At 46.8% G+C, this 16,923-nt stretch overlaps 3 protein-coding genes and 1 pseudogene across 4 annotated transcripts; 3 read left to right on the top strand and 1 right to left on the bottom strand.

Annotated features, from left to right (window-relative positions):
- The first annotated feature begins 342 nt into the window (after positions 1-342).
- On the top strand, positions 343-5,468 carry LOC120696611 (UV radiation resistance-associated protein-like). Its single transcript, XM_039979569.1, has 6 exons — positions 343-794; positions 1,142-1,348; positions 1,639-1,819; positions 3,844-3,998; positions 4,224-4,454; positions 5,085-5,468. Exons 1-6 carry the CDS (start codon positions 552-554, stop codon positions 5,202-5,204), a joined length of 1,137 nt encoding a protein of 378 aa, XP_039835503.1. The 5' UTR covers positions 343-551; the 3' UTR covers positions 5,205-5,468.
- Positions 5,469-5,625: 157 nt separating this feature from the next.
- Positions 5,626-7,518, bottom strand: LOC120696612 (annotated as a pseudogene).
- Positions 7,519-8,530: 1,012 nt separating this feature from the next.
- On the top strand, positions 8,531-12,230 carry LOC120696610. Of its 2 annotated transcripts, XM_039979568.1 has the most exons (4): positions 8,531-8,616; positions 8,759-8,814; positions 9,305-10,967; positions 11,055-12,230. In XM_039979568.1, the coding sequence occupies exons 3-4, from the start codon at positions 9,347-9,349 to the stop codon at positions 11,876-11,878; spliced, it is 2,445 nt and encodes an 814-aa protein (XP_039835502.1). In that variant the 5' UTR covers positions 8,531-8,616; positions 8,759-8,814; positions 9,305-9,346; the 3' UTR covers positions 11,879-12,230. The 2 variants fall into 2 exon arrangements, with proteins under 2 accessions (XP_039835502.1, XP_039835501.1); XM_039979567.1 differs by having other exon boundaries at positions 8,546-8,814.
- Positions 12,231-14,726: 2,496 nt separating this feature from the next.
- LOC120696609 (NDR1/HIN1-like protein 13) lies at positions 14,727-16,161 on the top strand. The gene has a single exon (XM_039979566.1). The coding sequence runs from the start codon at positions 14,947-14,949 to the stop codon at positions 15,814-15,816; it is 870 nt and encodes a 289-aa protein (XP_039835500.1). The 5' UTR covers positions 14,727-14,946; the 3' UTR covers positions 15,817-16,161.
- Positions 16,162-16,923: the final 762 nt, after the last annotated feature.

Raw genomic sequence — 16,923 nt, 5'->3', positions numbered from 1 at the left:
AGCATCTTCGAAGACTGAGCCGGCAAATCCTCGAGATTGACGAGTCACCACATGCGTCTCGCTGTCGACGGGAATGTCGCCTACCACTGTATGCATAACGCCGTTAAATTCCAAAATATTTACTTCCATGAGAAGTCGAACTCAGAACCTCAAGTGCTACCGAAGCTCTTACAGCAGTATATAAGTAGAAAATATAAATTGTGATCCGGCTTAGTTCTTCAATACTAGTACGTTGTTTGTCCAACCCAACCTAGTAAGCAAACAATCCGGCCCAAACTAGATAATGGGCCGTGGGCCTTCTTCCTATATGAGAGATTTGCAACCCAAATCGCCTCCCGTCACCATCGACGACATTTTTTTTCCTCCCAGAAACAACAAAGCAGTCGCCGGAGGAGGAGCGCGCCGGCGAAGCATCTCCGGCTCCCCCAACCCGACGACGACGGCCGACGCCTCCCACCAGCCCCTACCACAACACTACGAGCCCCCACCGCCCGCCCATGCCGTGCTCGCTCCTCCGCCCGAACCCCCACCCGCGGACATGACCCCCCGCGATGGAGGATCCGGGCCCGTCGTCCGCCGCCCCTGAGCCTCCCCCGCCCTCGCCCCCGCCGGAGGAGGGGGACGGCTGGGTGATCCTGCCGCCCAGCGAGGTCGAGGGCATCGGCGATCCCAAGGTCATCCACTGGGAGGACCTGCAGCAGGAGCTCGCCCGCCTCTGGAGCCTCTCCGCCGCGCTCCAATCCGGCAGGGACCGCAAGGCGCAGCTCGCCGCGCGACTCGAGTCCGCATTAGAGGTAATAATAATCACTGAGGTTGGAACTCGATTGGCGCCCCTCCTTGCTCGATCCCTAGTGGAACTGTCGGATCCTGTGCGCTCTACCAATGGGTGGGTGCTCGGATCTTGGTGCTTTCCTTTTCAGCCCAGAATTATTCCTGGGAAAGGTTGGATTCGTCTCCATACCTTCGGTTGTGCTTCGAGTGTCAAAAGGAGGGGAACGCACATTCCCAGTTCTTGACTGGGCAGCGTGTCCTGAAAAGCTGAAACTAATTGAATAACATCCATGGAGTAATTGTAATTCCCGTGTTTGGTTTTGGAACCCAAGAAAACACAGATTTGTAACATCATTGTGCTTGTGGGCAGGCTAGACGGGCGTTTCTCCAGCAGGATAATGAGTTGGCTGAAATGAGACACAGACTGCAAGAGCATACTCATCATCTGGGGGATTTGAAAGTGCGCACAAAGAAATCGTCAGATGATGTTGAGGGTAAAAGGGAACAGCTTTGCGTCAAAATTAGAACATTGTCTGTGGCAAACAAAACTCTTGGCACTGCACGCAATAAGCTCGAGGTATTCCATGTTCCCATGTTTACATTTCTTTTCCCTCTTGAGCTCGAAGAGCACTGCCAGTACCAATACCAAAATGCTACAGAAACAGGATGTCTACTGTAGCAAGTAGTTTCCTTGAGAAACTTTTGAGTGCAAACAAAAAGTGACTGTGTAAGTAATAATCATTTTGATAAATTATTTGTCTAAACTTGTGTATTATGCATTCGCCCCTTACATGTATTGTTTGTTGCATTTAACAAGTATGTTCCTTTCCACAAATCTTAACTGGATATTTTATTTGATGGTTATAGGAAGCTAATAAATTGCTGTCAGGCGAAAATGGTCATGGGCGCCTTAAAAATATGGAACAGAAGTTACGGAAAAGACAACAATATATGGTAACTCAAGTTGCCCAAATATATCCTGTGAGGCCTTTGGATGAACAATCTCCAGATCACAAGCCTGGAATTACCACTAGCAGCACCAAAACAAGTATGTCTTTTTCTGTGCATCTTTCGTGGGTTTTCAGTTCTGTGTTCAAACTACACAATTTTAGGGATAATTTTTCTTTTTTCAAAAAAAATTGTACCGTATTACTGGTGTTCTGTGGCAGACCTTTATTGAAAAATAAGGGATGGCCTGGTGAATGGTGATAGACAAAAAAAAATTGTAGTTATGGGCTTATCATCACATGATTTACAAAAAAAACTTGATCCGCTGGGGGAACCCCCGAAGGTATTGTAATTAAGGTAGAAAACAACCTTGATCACAGATCAAGAAAATCCCCGAAACCCCAGTTTTTGCCGGCAAGGGGATTTTTTTTTAACACCAGCCCCGTAAATTCGCTCCGACTAGGATTCAAATCCGGGCCTGCTGGGTGCTACTTGGAAGCTCTAGCCGCTAGGCTAGAGGACCTTTCGCATCATCACATGATTTACAGTTGCTAACAAAGAAAGTCATGAAGTGTTTATTGTAAAAAGTATGATCATTCACAGTGTTGTACGAAGTGTACCTTTGTGTCTGGCAGCGATCTCCTAGTTGCATGAATTGATTTTATTTTTTGTGGACAGAACTATTGTTTTATTTCACTGGGTTGCTTGAAATTTTCTAAGAAGAGGTATACTAAATATGAAACATTAATACTTGAGTAAAATGCACCGGGGGTCCTTAAACTAGTTGACCTGTTCTGTTTATGTCCATGAACTTCGAAAATGCATTTATAGGTCCACAATCTATTCAAGTGTGTCACTTGAGGTCCAAAACACCTCTGACCAGCGTTGACCGCCTACGTGGACCGCCACGTCCGATCCAACGTGGCCGCTGGCCGCCACGCGTGCCTCGCCGGCTCCCCCACGCGCAGTCCCGCCACTGCCGCTCGCTCGCTCCCAACTGCTCCGCGTCGCGCCGGCCCCGCTCGCCTGCCTCGGCCGCTCGCCGCACCCTGGCCGCGAGCCTGCCATCTGCGCGCCGAGGCCCTGCCTCCGCCTTCGCCTCGGCGTTGCCCAGCGCCGAGCAGGCCTCCGGCGCAGCCCTGCGGGGGCCGCCGCATGCGAGGACGAGGATGCCGGAGTCGAGGTAGAGGACGCGTGGGACGGAGCGCGGGAGGAGGTCGGCGAGGTAGATGCGAGTGTAGTTGAGGGGCTGGTCGAGCGCGCGGCGGACCGAGGAGATCTTGCCGCGGACCGGAACCCAGGGAGCTCCCTGCCGCCGCCTGCGACGTTGCCCCGCCGCGGCCGACCGAGCGCCGTCCTGGCCCGCTCCGCTGCTCCGACCTGCCGCGCGTCGGCCCGCCGCCACCGAAGCACGCAGGCCGGAGAGGGGGAGCCGGATCCGACAGCGCGCCGATCCGCCATGGCCGGCCGAGCTCCGCCGCGCGCAGATCCGCCATGGCCTTGCTCGCCCGCCGCAACTCCGCCCCGGCGAGGTAGAGGAGGACGTGGTCGCCGGGGCGTCGGGCAGGAGGGCCCCTCCGCCGCCAGCCTCGCCTCGCCGGGGCTCCGGCCCCTCCGCCGCGGCTCACTTCGCCGGGGCTCCGGTCCCTCCGCCGCGGCTCGCCTCGCCGGCGGCGCAGGGGGGAGAGAGGGGGCGGCGCCGGCTAGAAATGGGAGGCGGAGGCGCGGTGCAGGGGGAGAACGGGGAGAGAGAGAGAGAGGGGGGGGGGAGGGCGGAGCGATGCAGCAGGACTGCTCGCGCGGGAGCCGGCGAGGCACGCTTGGCATCCAGCAGCCACGTTGGATCGGACGTGGCGGTCCACGTAGGCGGTCAACACTGGTCAGAGGTGTTTTGGACATCAAGTGACACACTTGAATAGATTGTGGACCTATAAATGCATTTTCGAAGTTCATGGACCTAAACAGAACATGTCAACTAGTTTCAACTAGTTTAAGGACCCCCAGTGCATTTTACTCTTAATACTTTTGTCAAACTTATTGGATAGAGAACTAGTTCTCTGCCGTAAGACTCTTTATTCTGAAATTGTGTCTTTCCAAAACTTAAATGCTACGAATTTTTTTCAGGCGCTGCTGAATCAATGTTGCCAAATGGCTCTCAGAGAAGACCTCTGGCCATATTGGGTCTACAGCTATCGAAGCCAAATGCCAAAAAGACTGGCTATTTCAGTGACAAGACTGATTTTCATAAATCTTCTACTGTTCTGGGATATGCTGCACATGTAAGTATATCTAGTTTGATTAATTATTATAAACTGGAAATTAAATGCACCATTCTTTTGTCAATTCTAATTTCTTTGCCAGAGCATTTTGAAATACTATCAGTTTATGACTTCATTCTGTTTTAGAAGAAAGAAGATATTCAGATTGGGTGGACATATAACTAACAATGCTCTCCAGATGGTACTATTTTACAAACCTGACTGTTTGTTTGTTATGAATCATAGGCAGTCTCCCTCATTGCATCATATCTCAATGTTCCTCTTCGATATCCTTTGCGCTTTGGAGGTTCGCAGTCGTATATTCTTGATCCTTCGCCCTCAGTTGAACCATCATCTATGACCTCAGTTGTGAGTTCTGTCCCGTTGAGCACAATCATGAGAACAATGGAATTCCCTCTATTTTTCGATGGTCAGGAGACAACAAGATCAGCTTATGCAATATTCTTATTGAACAAGGTTTGTCTCTATTTCATTCAAAGTGCATAGTTAATGTCAATGAGTCTTACTTTTTAGCACTGTTGCTGATAATAGAATCAGGATGATGTAAAACGAACTGTGGAAGAATATACATGTTTTCTCTTCTTTCTTTGTTTGCCAAATCTGGAAACCCATGTAACTAAAAGGTAGGTAGAAAATATTTTAGCGCATTCAAAGATGCTTTGAAAGAAAGGCCTGCCTATGTCTGTTTGCTTATCCCCTTTAATCCTGATTGAGCTTCAGAGTTTAATTGTGTTTTGGTACTGGAGTGGGCGAATGATTAGAAGTTGCTCGGTTTAGGATAAAATATAAATCTTAACTGAATTTGACAGAAACAGTGTCAACTGATGAAGATGTTGGCATATTTCTGGACAACATATGAAACTGTGAAGAACAAAATTATCGAACAAAGAATCTAGTGATGTGTGATTCATGAAATTGTGATCAACTGGTTGTCATTTCTCTAGAGTTGCTCAACATTTTGAAGGCAAAATTTTCATATAATTATTGTAGCCACCTGGAATTTATGATTATCAGGACTAATACACGTGTTCTTGGCATTGTTTTATTTTGGACATTAATAACCTCCTGCATGCTTCCTCCTGGCAGGATGTTGAACAACTTGTGAATTACATTGGTGCTGAAAGCCTTGGGCTGAGACATGTATTAGCTAACCTGAAGCAGCTGACAACGATCATCCAGTCGCAACAATACATTTGTGTTGATTAGTTTGACCCAGATACAGTTTTGGAGTTCTGAGTGAGTTTAGTCTAGGTAAAGTTGGTGCTACTTTTAACAAGCACCTTTGTTATATTAACCCCCTTTTGAGTTTCGACACGGAAGAGTCTGTCAATGTTTCTGTGCTGATACGTTCATTGGAGATGAGTAGATCAACATATTGGTGAAAACGTTGTAACTTCCAGGTGTACATGAAAAGATGTGGATATAAACGAAATAACTGGGGGTGCAATTGAGGTGTCTTTTCATGTTTTAGCCTGTTTTGTACGCCGCGGTTGTGCACTGCATGTCAATAGCATTTTTTTATAAAAAAAAACGTGAGGAGCTGCGATGTTATTTTCTCTCGAACTCCCTGTATCATTCAGTGTGGTTCGACTGGTGGTTGACGTAGGAAAGCATAACCCTCACAAAATGATCGATCACTGTACGTATAGTTGAAGTTATAGGAATCAGCATGCTTTCCGCCTCTTCATGCGAATAGCTCGAATGGGTGGTGTGATTGTTTTGAAGTTTTAAGCTCGGTCTGATAGCTTTGAGAGTATGAGGCAAGATGGTAGTACATTTGAGTGACTGACTGACTCTGTTTTGTTGCTCAAGTTGAGTGGTCTGACGGACCTGATGCCAGTTGAGCACAGCACTGCCTTTGGCTTTGGGAGCTGATGAACGGCGTGGTCCTCCACTCCCTGCTACAAAAGCCCTTGGGATCTATCACTATTTTCTGGGTAGAGTAGTGGATCACAAAAGGCCATGGGCTATTCTAAACGGGACCAAAGTTGACCATGACACCTTCACCAGTATATTGGCAAAATCAAGTTTGAACTCTTGCACGTCATGTCCATGCGCTTTAGCTCTGAATGCATAGCACGGACGAGCACGATCCGAACCACCTATCTGATCAACTGTGAGGTAAACAACCAGTGCAGAGCCCCTCACCACAGCAACCACAAACTTGTTTAGGTCACATGGCTCAGCAATAACGCCTTGAAAGAGCTCAATTTTGGGGGGCATTAGACTAACATGGCAACTCAGGGAGAGGTCTAAGCCACTGTTATGATGCATTTGTGATATCCCAACTTGTATAGTTGCCTCCACCGCGCCAACATCACCCTCAATCCGTTGTGTATAAACTCTACGGTCTAGTGAGGCCAATTCGCTGAAACACGCAGCTCCGTCGATGAGCTGCAAATCGTCTTCCTGTCTCCCTCCTCTCTTGATCTTCATGTCATACTCAATGAGCACAGAAGCTCTCATCTCGATGCCTCTCTTGGGGCCAGCCATTTGTATAAACGAATCGGAATCACCGCCCTGTCGCCCCACAATGAAAGGATCCTCCCTGGTGCGGTTGAAGATGTAGTTACGCAATGGGTTCAAGCGATCGCGGACAGCCAAGAAACCATAAATCTGAACTGGGCCATCAATGGCAGCACTAGTATGAGCCAACTTGAGAGAGAAGATCTGCATCATGGCGCCCCGCTGTGGGCTTTGCAAGCCCACATGTTTGGCCGGCAGTCGGTTGGAGTCGACAACATCATTGGCTCCAGAAGGGCTGAGCAGCAATAGAGAATCATGCATAAGGATATGAAAAAAAAATTAAAATTTCAGCCCCAACTTTGAATCAAAAGGAAATAAAAGAAAATCCAAGAGAATAGATTATAGATAGAAGCATGGTTTGAATTAGCACACAATGCACTGCCATGGCAAAAAAAATCTACTCATTTTATACTTTTGAAAGTGTTTTCATTAATGAATTCCCGGCATTTTTCTAAAACAATGAAGATGCTATCAGTTCCATACCATACTAAGAATATATAGAGTAGAATGGTTTAATACCAAAGAATAGAATTTGATATCAAAATCACAATGTACTAAGCATGGAGTAGTACAACTTGATATATAATATATGAAAAGTCGAATTCTGTATCAATATGGTAATGTATTACAGATAGAGTTGAAGAATTGATATAAAATTGTTAAATTTGACAAATGATGAAACTTGTACATGGGGTGATAGACAGATGCGGGATAGCATGAGAGGAAGAGAGGCAGAGGATGGGAGGCGTACTCTCTCTGGTATCGGCGACGTGATAGAATCTGTGCCAAAATTGGGTGCCCCTGTAGATGGATCCGTCACCATGCTTGCTGCAGTCAAGCAGTCCGCAGTTTATCCCGTCCCAGCTCCAAGCTGGCATACCCGACTCGTCGCCGTCGCCGTCCGACGACTCCTCCGCCTCGTCTGGCCGCCGGCGGTCGGCGTCGCCGCCGCTCTCCATCCCATTCCCTCGTTTTCCAGTTAGACCTCGGTAAGGTTTAGTTAGGGTTCCCTCTCCTCCGGTTTGGCTCTCGTCCGCTTTTATCAATTGGGAGAGAGATCCGACTCCGAGCCGGTTCCGCCGCCGTGCCGCAGACGCAGAGATTAATTTCACCAATCCGCCTCTCCGCTTCGCTTCCCCAACAACAAAACCGCAATAGTAACAGAAGAAAATCTCCCACTTTGGGTGTCCCGATGTGAGCGCGTGATTCTGGATTGCTTCTCTTCTTGCAAGAAATTCGATCTAATGGCTAGAGGCGCAATGGAGCCGAAGCAGGCTCATGTTAAAAGCGTTTTTTCCCCTTCCCCTTTCTTCTCTTTACCACTGTGTGGCACTGTTTATCATTTAGATTTGAGGAAAGCGTGGATTGCTGCACACCCCACCGCCACTCTAACCCACAAGAAAAAGGTGAGCACATGCAGCAGCGGTATCATTATACCATTTGCGAGCTGGTCGGGTAAAATTTTCTTCTTTTTTGTCAGTTGTATATGTGTGTAGTTACAGAAACTAACAAGTTTTTTTTTTTTGCGTCTACATGCACACAGCTAGAGTGGATGGTAACGCTCAACATCAAGCTGCAACAACGGTTTCTTTCAAAAGAAAAAAAAAACTGCAACAATTGCCAGATTTTACTCACAACTATCCTTAGGTTGCTCTTGCAGCTTTTACTCAGTTGATTGGCTCCGTTTCTTGGTGAAATGATCCGGCTTGATGCCATTTAAGCAAGCAATGCTGCACAAGGGTGAAGAGCTGTACGGTATGGTGCAAACTCTTAACTACCCGTGCAATGCAAGTGTGCAGAGCTGCACGAGCATCAGCCACAGCCAGGTCAGAATAGTTGGATGGTCCTAATCTTAACTCTTCCCAGAGGATACTGTTTCGTTTGGAAGAAATGAGGTGAGGTGAGCACGACAGCTATGGACCAAGGGTTGATGCTACTATGATGGCCTTGCACTTTCCCTTTCGCTTTCCCCCGCAGCAGGACAGACATTGCCGTCGGGGCATGGTCGCCTTTTCGTGCCGGCCAAAGCATTCTTGCCGGTGCAGCGCTTAAGGTGGCGGCCGCTGCTGCTTCTCCATTCTCCTGCCTCCAGGCAAGGAATCCCAAACCAAAAGGGCCTCTGGTTGCTTTATTCCCCACCTCCCTCCCTCACGGCACCTTTCCCTGTCACTCCATTCCTCCATTGCTTTCCCCATCCAGCCACCTCGTCAACTGTGGCTGCATTCTCATTCCAGGCAACTCTGTGAGGGATTCTTGGTTCTTGGCGCTGCCCGTCGTCTCGTCGAGGCAGGTGAGTTTTCCACTTCTTGTGCCATGGATTTTGTTTATTGTCCGTACATACAAACTGCTCTTTTTTCTTGAGAGCCATTGCTGGATTCATCATCAGTGAAAAGCCACATGATTCCTGTCTTAATGCCTCTTTATTATTTCGTTCCGCGTAATTTTCATAGAGTTTGTTTGATCTGCAAATTTCCTCAAGTTTCACTTCTTATACTGGTAGAGATCAAGTATTTTGCAGCCTAGTTTCAACGTTATTAGACAGCAGAGCTGCAAAGATGAAATGTTCTCGGGTTAGAAAGATCAGACGGCTGCCACTTCTATTTCTCTTGATCTGTAACTCTAATTGTGCTGACTTACCCTTCAAAAAAATTGTGCTGACTTCACCACATCTAATCATGGGGTTGATTTTCCCTCACAAGTTTAGATGCTTAAACGACTACATTTTTATTTATTTTTCCAACTGTTACCATAATGATCGGCTTCCTCCTTTCTATTTCCAGGTTATATATTTGTACCTCAGGGCTGAATTCAAGGAGAACAAAATGTCATCTCATACGAACAATATTATGTTGCACATCAAGAGAATAGTCTATCCTTCTGTCAGACTTGGCTATCAATCTGCTTCTGACTATCCTGTAGTACTCGGCATTGGAGTTTTGTTGCTGTTCCTACACAAACTTTGCCCTTCTCTGTTTACTTTCCTTCTGTCTTCATCTCCAGTGTTCCTGTTAACTGCACTTCTTCTTGGAGCGCTATTGAGTTATGGGGAATCAAGTGCTCCGGTGATTGGAGACGAAACATTGGAGAACCTGAAAAATCTGCCCCCTGAAGTCAAAGTCTCTGTTACTGAATCTTCAGTTGAGGAGCTTCGGAATGTTGCTGTCACCCGTGCGGCAAAGAGTTTTGAAAGTGCAGTTGTTTGCATTGAGGAAAGAACTTCTGGCATCTTCGTGCATGATACTCACCGTGATGAGGAGAATGTGATATCTGTGTCAGCCGATACTGTTCTTTCTGCAGAAACTTCTGAACTTACCAAGAACGAAGTTATTGTGAAAAGAGAAGAAAAAGGGCATGTCAAGGAAATATGTGAGAAAGTTGAGCCCCAGCATTTTGAGAGCACCAATACTGAAAGGTGTCATTATGAGGTGAACAATCAGTACCAGTTTGGTGAACTCATGAGCTCATGTTGGCAACCTATTATGAGGCAGGAACCTTGTTCTGATTCTGAATCTGATCTTAGCGAGAGTTCTTCTGATGCATCAATAACCGACATTATTCCAATGCTTGATGAGTTAAACCCTCCTGTAAACTTCGGAACTGATCACCCTTCCTCTACCTTCATAGACAACCTGAATTCCTCATTAGATGATGATGAAGATGAATTAGAGGAGGATGGTGAGCTTAGCTCAGATGAAGATAGGGCGGAAGAGAAGAAAGATGACGGAAATAACTGGAAGGACTTTATGGATACAAACTCTTCAGACATGGAAAACAATGAGAACATGGAGAATTTGATGGAGCGGCGAAAAGCAAAGAATATTCTGAAGTTTGAACTTGACAGGAAGTTAATGGACATGCAAGCCGCTGATGCAATTCAGAAAATGGAGGAGGCATCACGCTTCCATGTTCAGGTTCCCTCCATTTCTACACCAAGGCCTTCAGAGGAAATAGTAGAGTTACCACAAATTCCTGATTCAGCACCATCTGTTCTACTTCCCTGGAGAAAACCATTTGATGTTCCATTTGACCAAATTGTGGACTGTAACAGTCATTTGCAGGAAACGTGGACTTCTCGCACGTGCTTTCCATCAACACAGCGTAGGAAACATGACAACTTGTATTTGAGGCAGTCTACTTATCTGCGACATCACAACGGCATAAAGCCGGAGAAGCCTGAAGTCAGTGAAAAAGATGCGGGTGACTATCACTCAGACAGCGATTCTGAGCCAGCATTGAACAATGGCAAGTTATTTCGCTCACTGGAACCACATGTTGGTGATGAAATGAAAATACTAAGTGCAGCGATTTCAGACGTATGCGTGTTAGAAGTAAATCATGGCATTAAGGAAGGCACTAGTACCGCGTCAATCAACGGCACAGATTCATTTTATATCCAAAAATCTATATCCAGCACATCAGAAGCGAATGGTTCAGTTTCTGCAGGTAATATGGGTCATTTTCAGATTATTACAAATGCTATTCAAACAATGTATTTACAATATTTACTCAACCAGGGCTGATATGGTGCAGGTTGTGAGCAATTGCTGTTGTGTTCTCCATCAGAAGATGATAATACTGATAAACATATCATTGAAGCCGACTCCATCAGTGAAGTTAACTCATTATTTAAGTGCCGCATGGAGGAAGTACTAGTGCAGTCCGTTTCGGAGTCCGGTATTGATCAACCCTTGACAGTTAAACTTGAACAAGAATTGAATGGTACATCCACAGAATCTGCAATGCCTGTAACTGTAATTGAAGCAAGATCAATGGAAGACTTGAGTTCACAGTTTGCAGAGCTCAATGGAGAAGCATTAGAATGTGCTGCTTCTTACTCCAGTTATGAGCCGATCCAAGACAAATCAAGTGAGCCATTGCCTGTGGAAAATGGGCATACTTCAGAACTACCAACTAAAGATGGCCATTCATATTCGACTCTTGACAATCCGGTGGCTGCAAAGGTCGAATGTAAATCAAAGGAGCTGTTAACTGAAGATGGTGAGCTTCCTGTTCTAGAAGCAAGCTCGGTTGAAGAGATGAACTCACTGTTCAGGCAACTGCAAGATGAAGTTCTGGAACAGACGCCTCATAGCTCAGAGCTCATTTTTGGTGAACATAATGGGAAGTCTGATTCTGGTGTGCCAGTTCCTGATGCAAATTGTAGTGAAGATATCAGTTCTGCTTTTGTGCACTTAAGGAACGATGATGATAAAATTCCTGGAGATGGTGAAGTAATCCTGGATTCTGTGGAGCGAAACTCAGGACTGCATGCCATGGAGACCAATGTTCTGAATGGCGGTGGGACCAATAGCACCAAAGCAATTGAGGTCAAAGAATCACTTGAAAGGGCTTAATCTTCTGTTATGTTACTCAAGGGCAGCCAGCTGAAGAGATGTGGGAGTAAATATTTGATCGCAGCGTGCAGCTACATCATCTCCTCAGAAATATTTTTGGCCTTTGGAGAAGAATTGATGAACATGTCAGTGTCCATAATATTCCCTCCCTCTCTTGGTTACTCTGTTCATACTATTTTATTTTTCCTTTGTGACAAAATATGGTGATATTCGGAGTTGCAGTTTCCTAGTAGCATGAATCACTAGTTTATCTGTCAAAGTGCGAGATTTTGTAATGGAAAGCTGTTTGTTTGTTTCATATATCCTACCGATGGATTAATTAGTTATGAAAATCCAAGAGTTACTGTTGCCACACCGGTAGACTCTGGAACATCATTGAAATCATCAACGACAAGAAAGTTCAACTTTCTGTATATTAAGTAGCAATTGCATTACCTCCATCACATCAAACTTTGACAAACCTGCCCTAGTGTTCTGAATTCTGATGTGTTGGGTTTCTGATCTTCGGATTTCTGAACATCGTCGAATTGTATGCACAGCTGTAGGCTGCCTCTAAGTCAGAATTGCAACAAAATGGTTGTTGTTTCTTACGTTTCACTTGCTGAATCTGCCCTGAAGCTGGCATACTTGTCTAATCCTCTACATTCAGACTGAATACACAACTGAACATCTGAAAGGACTGGGACCAGAGCGTTGCAACCACTAGGTGTCCTTTTGATAGGGAAGGTTTCATCCTTGGCTATGAATAGCTTTGTCCCTAACCACGATGATGTCTCCATTTGGACGTGCTTGCAAGTGTTAGTGCAAAGATTTAATTGCTCTTTATTTAAACATTGTTACACAAAGATTTTCGTATGATGGATAGATCTCCAAAATTAGAAGGAGTGCGCATGAGTACTTGACATGCGAATTCAATTCTGACACGTGCTGCGCCTACTTTTTGTGTCGGTGAATTTTGCGAGCAGTTTGTTCAATTCGTGTGTGCGTGCTTTACAAACACGAGAAGGTACATGAATTGCTATGGCTGCTGCTGGTTTCTTTGATCGCGTTTGGTCAATTCAATTGGCCTACTTACTACGTGTGATCGACAGCTTCGATCGTGTCATGCACCCTTCCTTTTGTGGCGGTGAAGTTTGCTACCATTTCGTTTGTTCGGTACAAACTTATTAGCATCCTGCACGGTTTAGCTAGGATGACAAACAAGAGAACATCATTTCAATACACAGAAGACTAACTTTTGATTATTGAAGCTGCACTGTATGGAATTTCCTAATTAAAACATGAACCTCACATAGCCTTTTGTTCTACAAAAATGAGTGCAGTTATAATTTTGGGAGATTCGTGAGTTCAAAAACTTGGCCTTAAAGTTAAAATCCCGAATGAAAAGTACAGAGGTTTTAGGAAAAATGAAAACTACAGAGCCTGTCATGGCCTGGAAGGCTGGAAAGCACACAAATTTAATAGCATTCACTCAAACTTGCTCAAAAGACTAATCATAATAATAGTAATGAAAACTGGCTCACCGAGAAGTTGCTTCCAAATGGACTCAACACAAACATAGATGTGAAAGGGACATGATGGATAATGCCAAGCACAATCTGGACTATGAAATTAGACAAGTACAAAAGACAAGGGAGAGATATGATACACGGAATGACGGAATGGAGGTAGAGTTGCGTAGTTAATTAACTACAAGTTTTTTTTTTGAAAGAAGATTATTGGGATGGACAAAGCAAGGGGGGGGGGGGGGACTCGATCGTCTACCTAAACCTATACCTTTCTTTAAATTTGCAGCACCAATTTTCCCCACATTATCAACTTAATCACAATTGGATACTTTTTTTCCTGCATACTTCTGAAATAGTACCTCAATCGTCTATGAATAGCACCCTAATCAAATGGTTTTGTATGATGTGTCGGCTGAGAAAGGTATAGTATATCATAGGATGTTTTTCCCCCCTCTGACTAGCTGATTTTAGATGTTTTTTGCTCAGCAGGTCATGTTTGAACACACACCTTTTTTCGAGTTTGAAGTTGGAACAACAATATGGAATTCTTATTAGATTGTTTACATGTGGATGTCACTTGCTGAATAGTGCAGTCTGGTCAATTACAGACATCAATTCTGGGTGTCTTGATTTATCGAAGAATAAACTGATAACCAGCAATAATACCGTGAAGGCTACAGGGGGCAGCAGTGTGAGTTCATGCCATCTCATCTGGTGTGAATAGACAAGATGCCTCCCAAATTGAATGAAAGCTGCACGCGTCGGCGTCGGCGACCAAAAAGGCCACTGTCTCGCGTAGCATATATATATTATGAGTTTATGACATGCATTAGACGACCTTAAAGCTCAGCTAATAAGGTAGCTAGAACAAGATACTGCTAATCTATTTTGAAAAATGGAATAATGTTGAGCACAGCAAACTGAACTGCGGTGAGAAATACTCCAGGCCCTGGCACGCATTACAAACAAAACAAAATAGGGGATGAAATCATAAAAACGAGCATTACAAGACAGTAAGAGGAAAGTGCATAAAGTAGACAGCAGGCATGTTTCACAATTGACAACTAAACAAAGCTCTAGCAGAATTATTATTATTTTTTGTTCAAAAAAAAGAGAGGAGGAAGGACAGTGTGGAACCTTGTGTTCTCTGACTCTGCCTTTCGTCCTCGAGCGCCGAACTTCATTATCACGCATGATCAAACCACAACAACTCCTGCACAAAATAAAAAAATAGAAATAATACAATGGCACCAGGTCTGGGCTCAAGGAGCAGCAGTCTATTTTATACTAGGTAGCAGTGAAGTATGAAGAGCGTGAGATGACCGTTTCCCTGGTGTCCCTTTCCTTCGTCGTCTTCACCAGTTCATCTCACGCGCTAGCTGCTCGATCGACGATCCATCTCTCTGTGTCCACCGTCTCCATCAACCAACGCGGCTTCGATGCCCTCACGCATACATAAGCTCCCGCAGCCGTCTCCCCATTTCGTCGCCTTGCCTCCTCTCCACCGGCTCAGTCAGCGAGACCTCAGCCTGCAGCTTGCTTCACCATCACCCTCCCTCCATGTCCGACCGCGTCCACCCCGTGCCGGCGCCTCCGCCTCGCCTCCCCAATCAACCACCCGCCGACGCCGAAGCCCCCGCCGCCGGTGCCAGCGCGCCGCCCACGGAGACTGAGACCACGCCGCTGCGCGTGCACCCGTCCTTCAACCGCCCGCCGTCGCCGCCGCCCGGCACCTACATCATCCAGGTGCCCAAGGACCAGGTCCTCCGCGTCCCGCCCCCGGACCGCGCGCGCCGCTACAAGAAGCTCGCCGCGCGCCCGGCCCGCCGCCGCCTCCTCCGCGCCGCCTGCTGCTGCTGCTGCGCCGCGCTCCTCCTCCTGCTCCTCCTCGCCGCCGCCTTCGCCGGCGCCGTCTACCTCGTCTTCCGCCCCCGCGCGCCCACCTTCTCCGTCGCCTCCCTCTCCATCCGCGGCCTCTCGTCGTCCTCTTCCTCCGCCGCGCTCTCCCCCGAGCTCGACGCCGCCGTGCGCGCCGACAACGGCGCCAACAGGAAGGTCGGCGTCGACTACCGCGGCGGCGGGAGCGTCGCGGTCTCCTACGCCGGCCAGCGGCTCGCCGCGGGGCCGTGGCCCGCTTTCCGGCAGCCGCCGCGGAACGTGACGGTGTTCGCGGCGGCGATGAGGGGCCAGGGCGTGCGGCTGACGGATGAGCAGGCGAGGCGGCTCGCCGAGGAGCGGGCCGCGGGCGCCGTGACGCTGGCGGTGGAGGCGAGGGTGCTCGTGCGGCTGCGCTTCGGCAAGGTGCTGCGGACGTGGACGGTGGACGTGAAGGCGCGGTGCGACGTCGCCGTGGACAGGCTGGAAGGGGATGCCGCGGCGGTGAACAGGGGGTGCAGGGTCAGGGTCAGGCCGCTCTGGTGGTGGTGGTGATCGCCGCCGCCGCCGGCGCTCCTGTCCGCCTAATAATTAATATAAACGGCTAGTGATTAACTAGTACTATTCTACTCCGTATAGCAGTAACGGTGTGCTACTATTGAATACAGGGATTACTAGTACAAGGTTGCCAGTGGAGTAAATTTTTGCAAAACAAAATTCTAGAGAATTTTTTTGGGGTTATGGGTGTATGTGTACAATATATATTTGGGGATGATGCGAGGGAAGGCTGCCGTCAGTTATTCAGTACATATATGGATTGCATCATGACCTGGTAATGGTGAAATTGTAGATAACCTTTATGTTACTGTGCAAAAGAAAAGTGGATTATTGGATCACTCATTTTACTGTGCCGTGACTAGCGAGGGTGCTGTGGATGTGATAGTGGAGTGGTGATCAATGGCAGGTCAGCTCAAAATTTCCTTGCTTTCCTTGTCACCAATTAATGCAATGCAAATTATTAGGACAAACCATTTTCTCTTGCATTCTCATTCAGAATAATAATCGAGGTTAGTTTTACAATTGCCGTGACGCGGGGAATGGCATGTAACTAAGTAATAATGGTGACGAAAGGAATGGAATGCCCTAATAAGTGGTGGAGCTGCAGGTTGACTTTGTCAAAATCTCGATGCATTAGCAGGTAGTACAGTAACTTAGCATCATCGGCTTGTCCTGATGCTTGATTTCATATACTTTCCGAGTCTGAGAGGAAGGCCGGATTTATATGTCTGTATAGGATATGTAATGAGATGGGCAGGCCTTTATGCGCACCAATATGCCGGATTTACAACTGTCATGCACTGCAGCTGTTCTTCTTCTTTTTTTTTTCTTCCCAATTGGGATTGTCGATCTAATCCTGTCTGTCAGTCACAATACCTGAATGACGTGAGAATATTCAGCTTAATTTAAGGTCGATGGGTGTCATCTTTGGGTTCCTTCCAGCTAGCTAGTTACATCAGCAAAGCAGAGTGCGTCAAGCAAGCAACTCCAGGGAGGTCAGGGATCAGATGGCTGAGTCTCGGGTGCGCAGGCTGTGTGCCCCGGAGTGATGCGTGTTCATCATCTTGGTGCCGATGCGATAGCTCCATTCCAAAGCACAGAGAC

This window comes from Panicum virgatum, chromosome 3K (assembly GCF_016808335.1).
Source record: "Panicum virgatum strain AP13 chromosome 3K, P.virgatum_v5, whole genome shotgun sequence".
Classification (NCBI taxonomy): domain Eukaryota; kingdom Viridiplantae; phylum Streptophyta; class Magnoliopsida; order Poales; family Poaceae; genus Panicum; species Panicum virgatum.
This window is presented reverse-complemented; position numbering and strand designations above follow the sequence as displayed.

What these genes read in the sequence shown, in the direction of transcription:
- LOC120696609 (XM_039979566.1), top strand. Translation starts at nt 14,947, where the DNA reads ATGTCCGACCGCGTCCACCCCGTGCCGGCGCCTCCGCCTCGCCTCCCC.
- LOC120696610 (XM_039979568.1), top strand. Translation starts at nt 9,347, where the DNA reads ATGTCATCTCATACGAACAATATTATGTTGCACATCAAGAGAATAGTC. An exon ending in GAATGGTTCAGTTTCTGCAG is followed by an intron (nt 10,968 to 11,054) that starts GTAATATGGGTC and finishes GATATGGTGCAG; the next exon opens with GTTGTGAGCAATTGCTGTTG.
- LOC120696611 (XM_039979569.1), top strand. Translation starts at nt 552, where the DNA reads ATGGAGGATCCGGGCCCGTCGTCCGCCGCCCCTGAGCCTCCCCCGCCC. An exon ending in CTGCACGCAATAAGCTCGAG is followed by an intron (nt 1,349 to 1,638) that starts GTATTCCATGTT and finishes TGATGGTTATAG; the next exon opens with GAAGCTAATAAATTGCTGTC. An exon ending in CACTAGCAGCACCAAAACAA is followed by an intron (nt 1,820 to 3,843) that starts GTATGTCTTTTT and finishes AATTTTTTTCAG; the next exon opens with GCGCTGCTGAATCAATGTTG.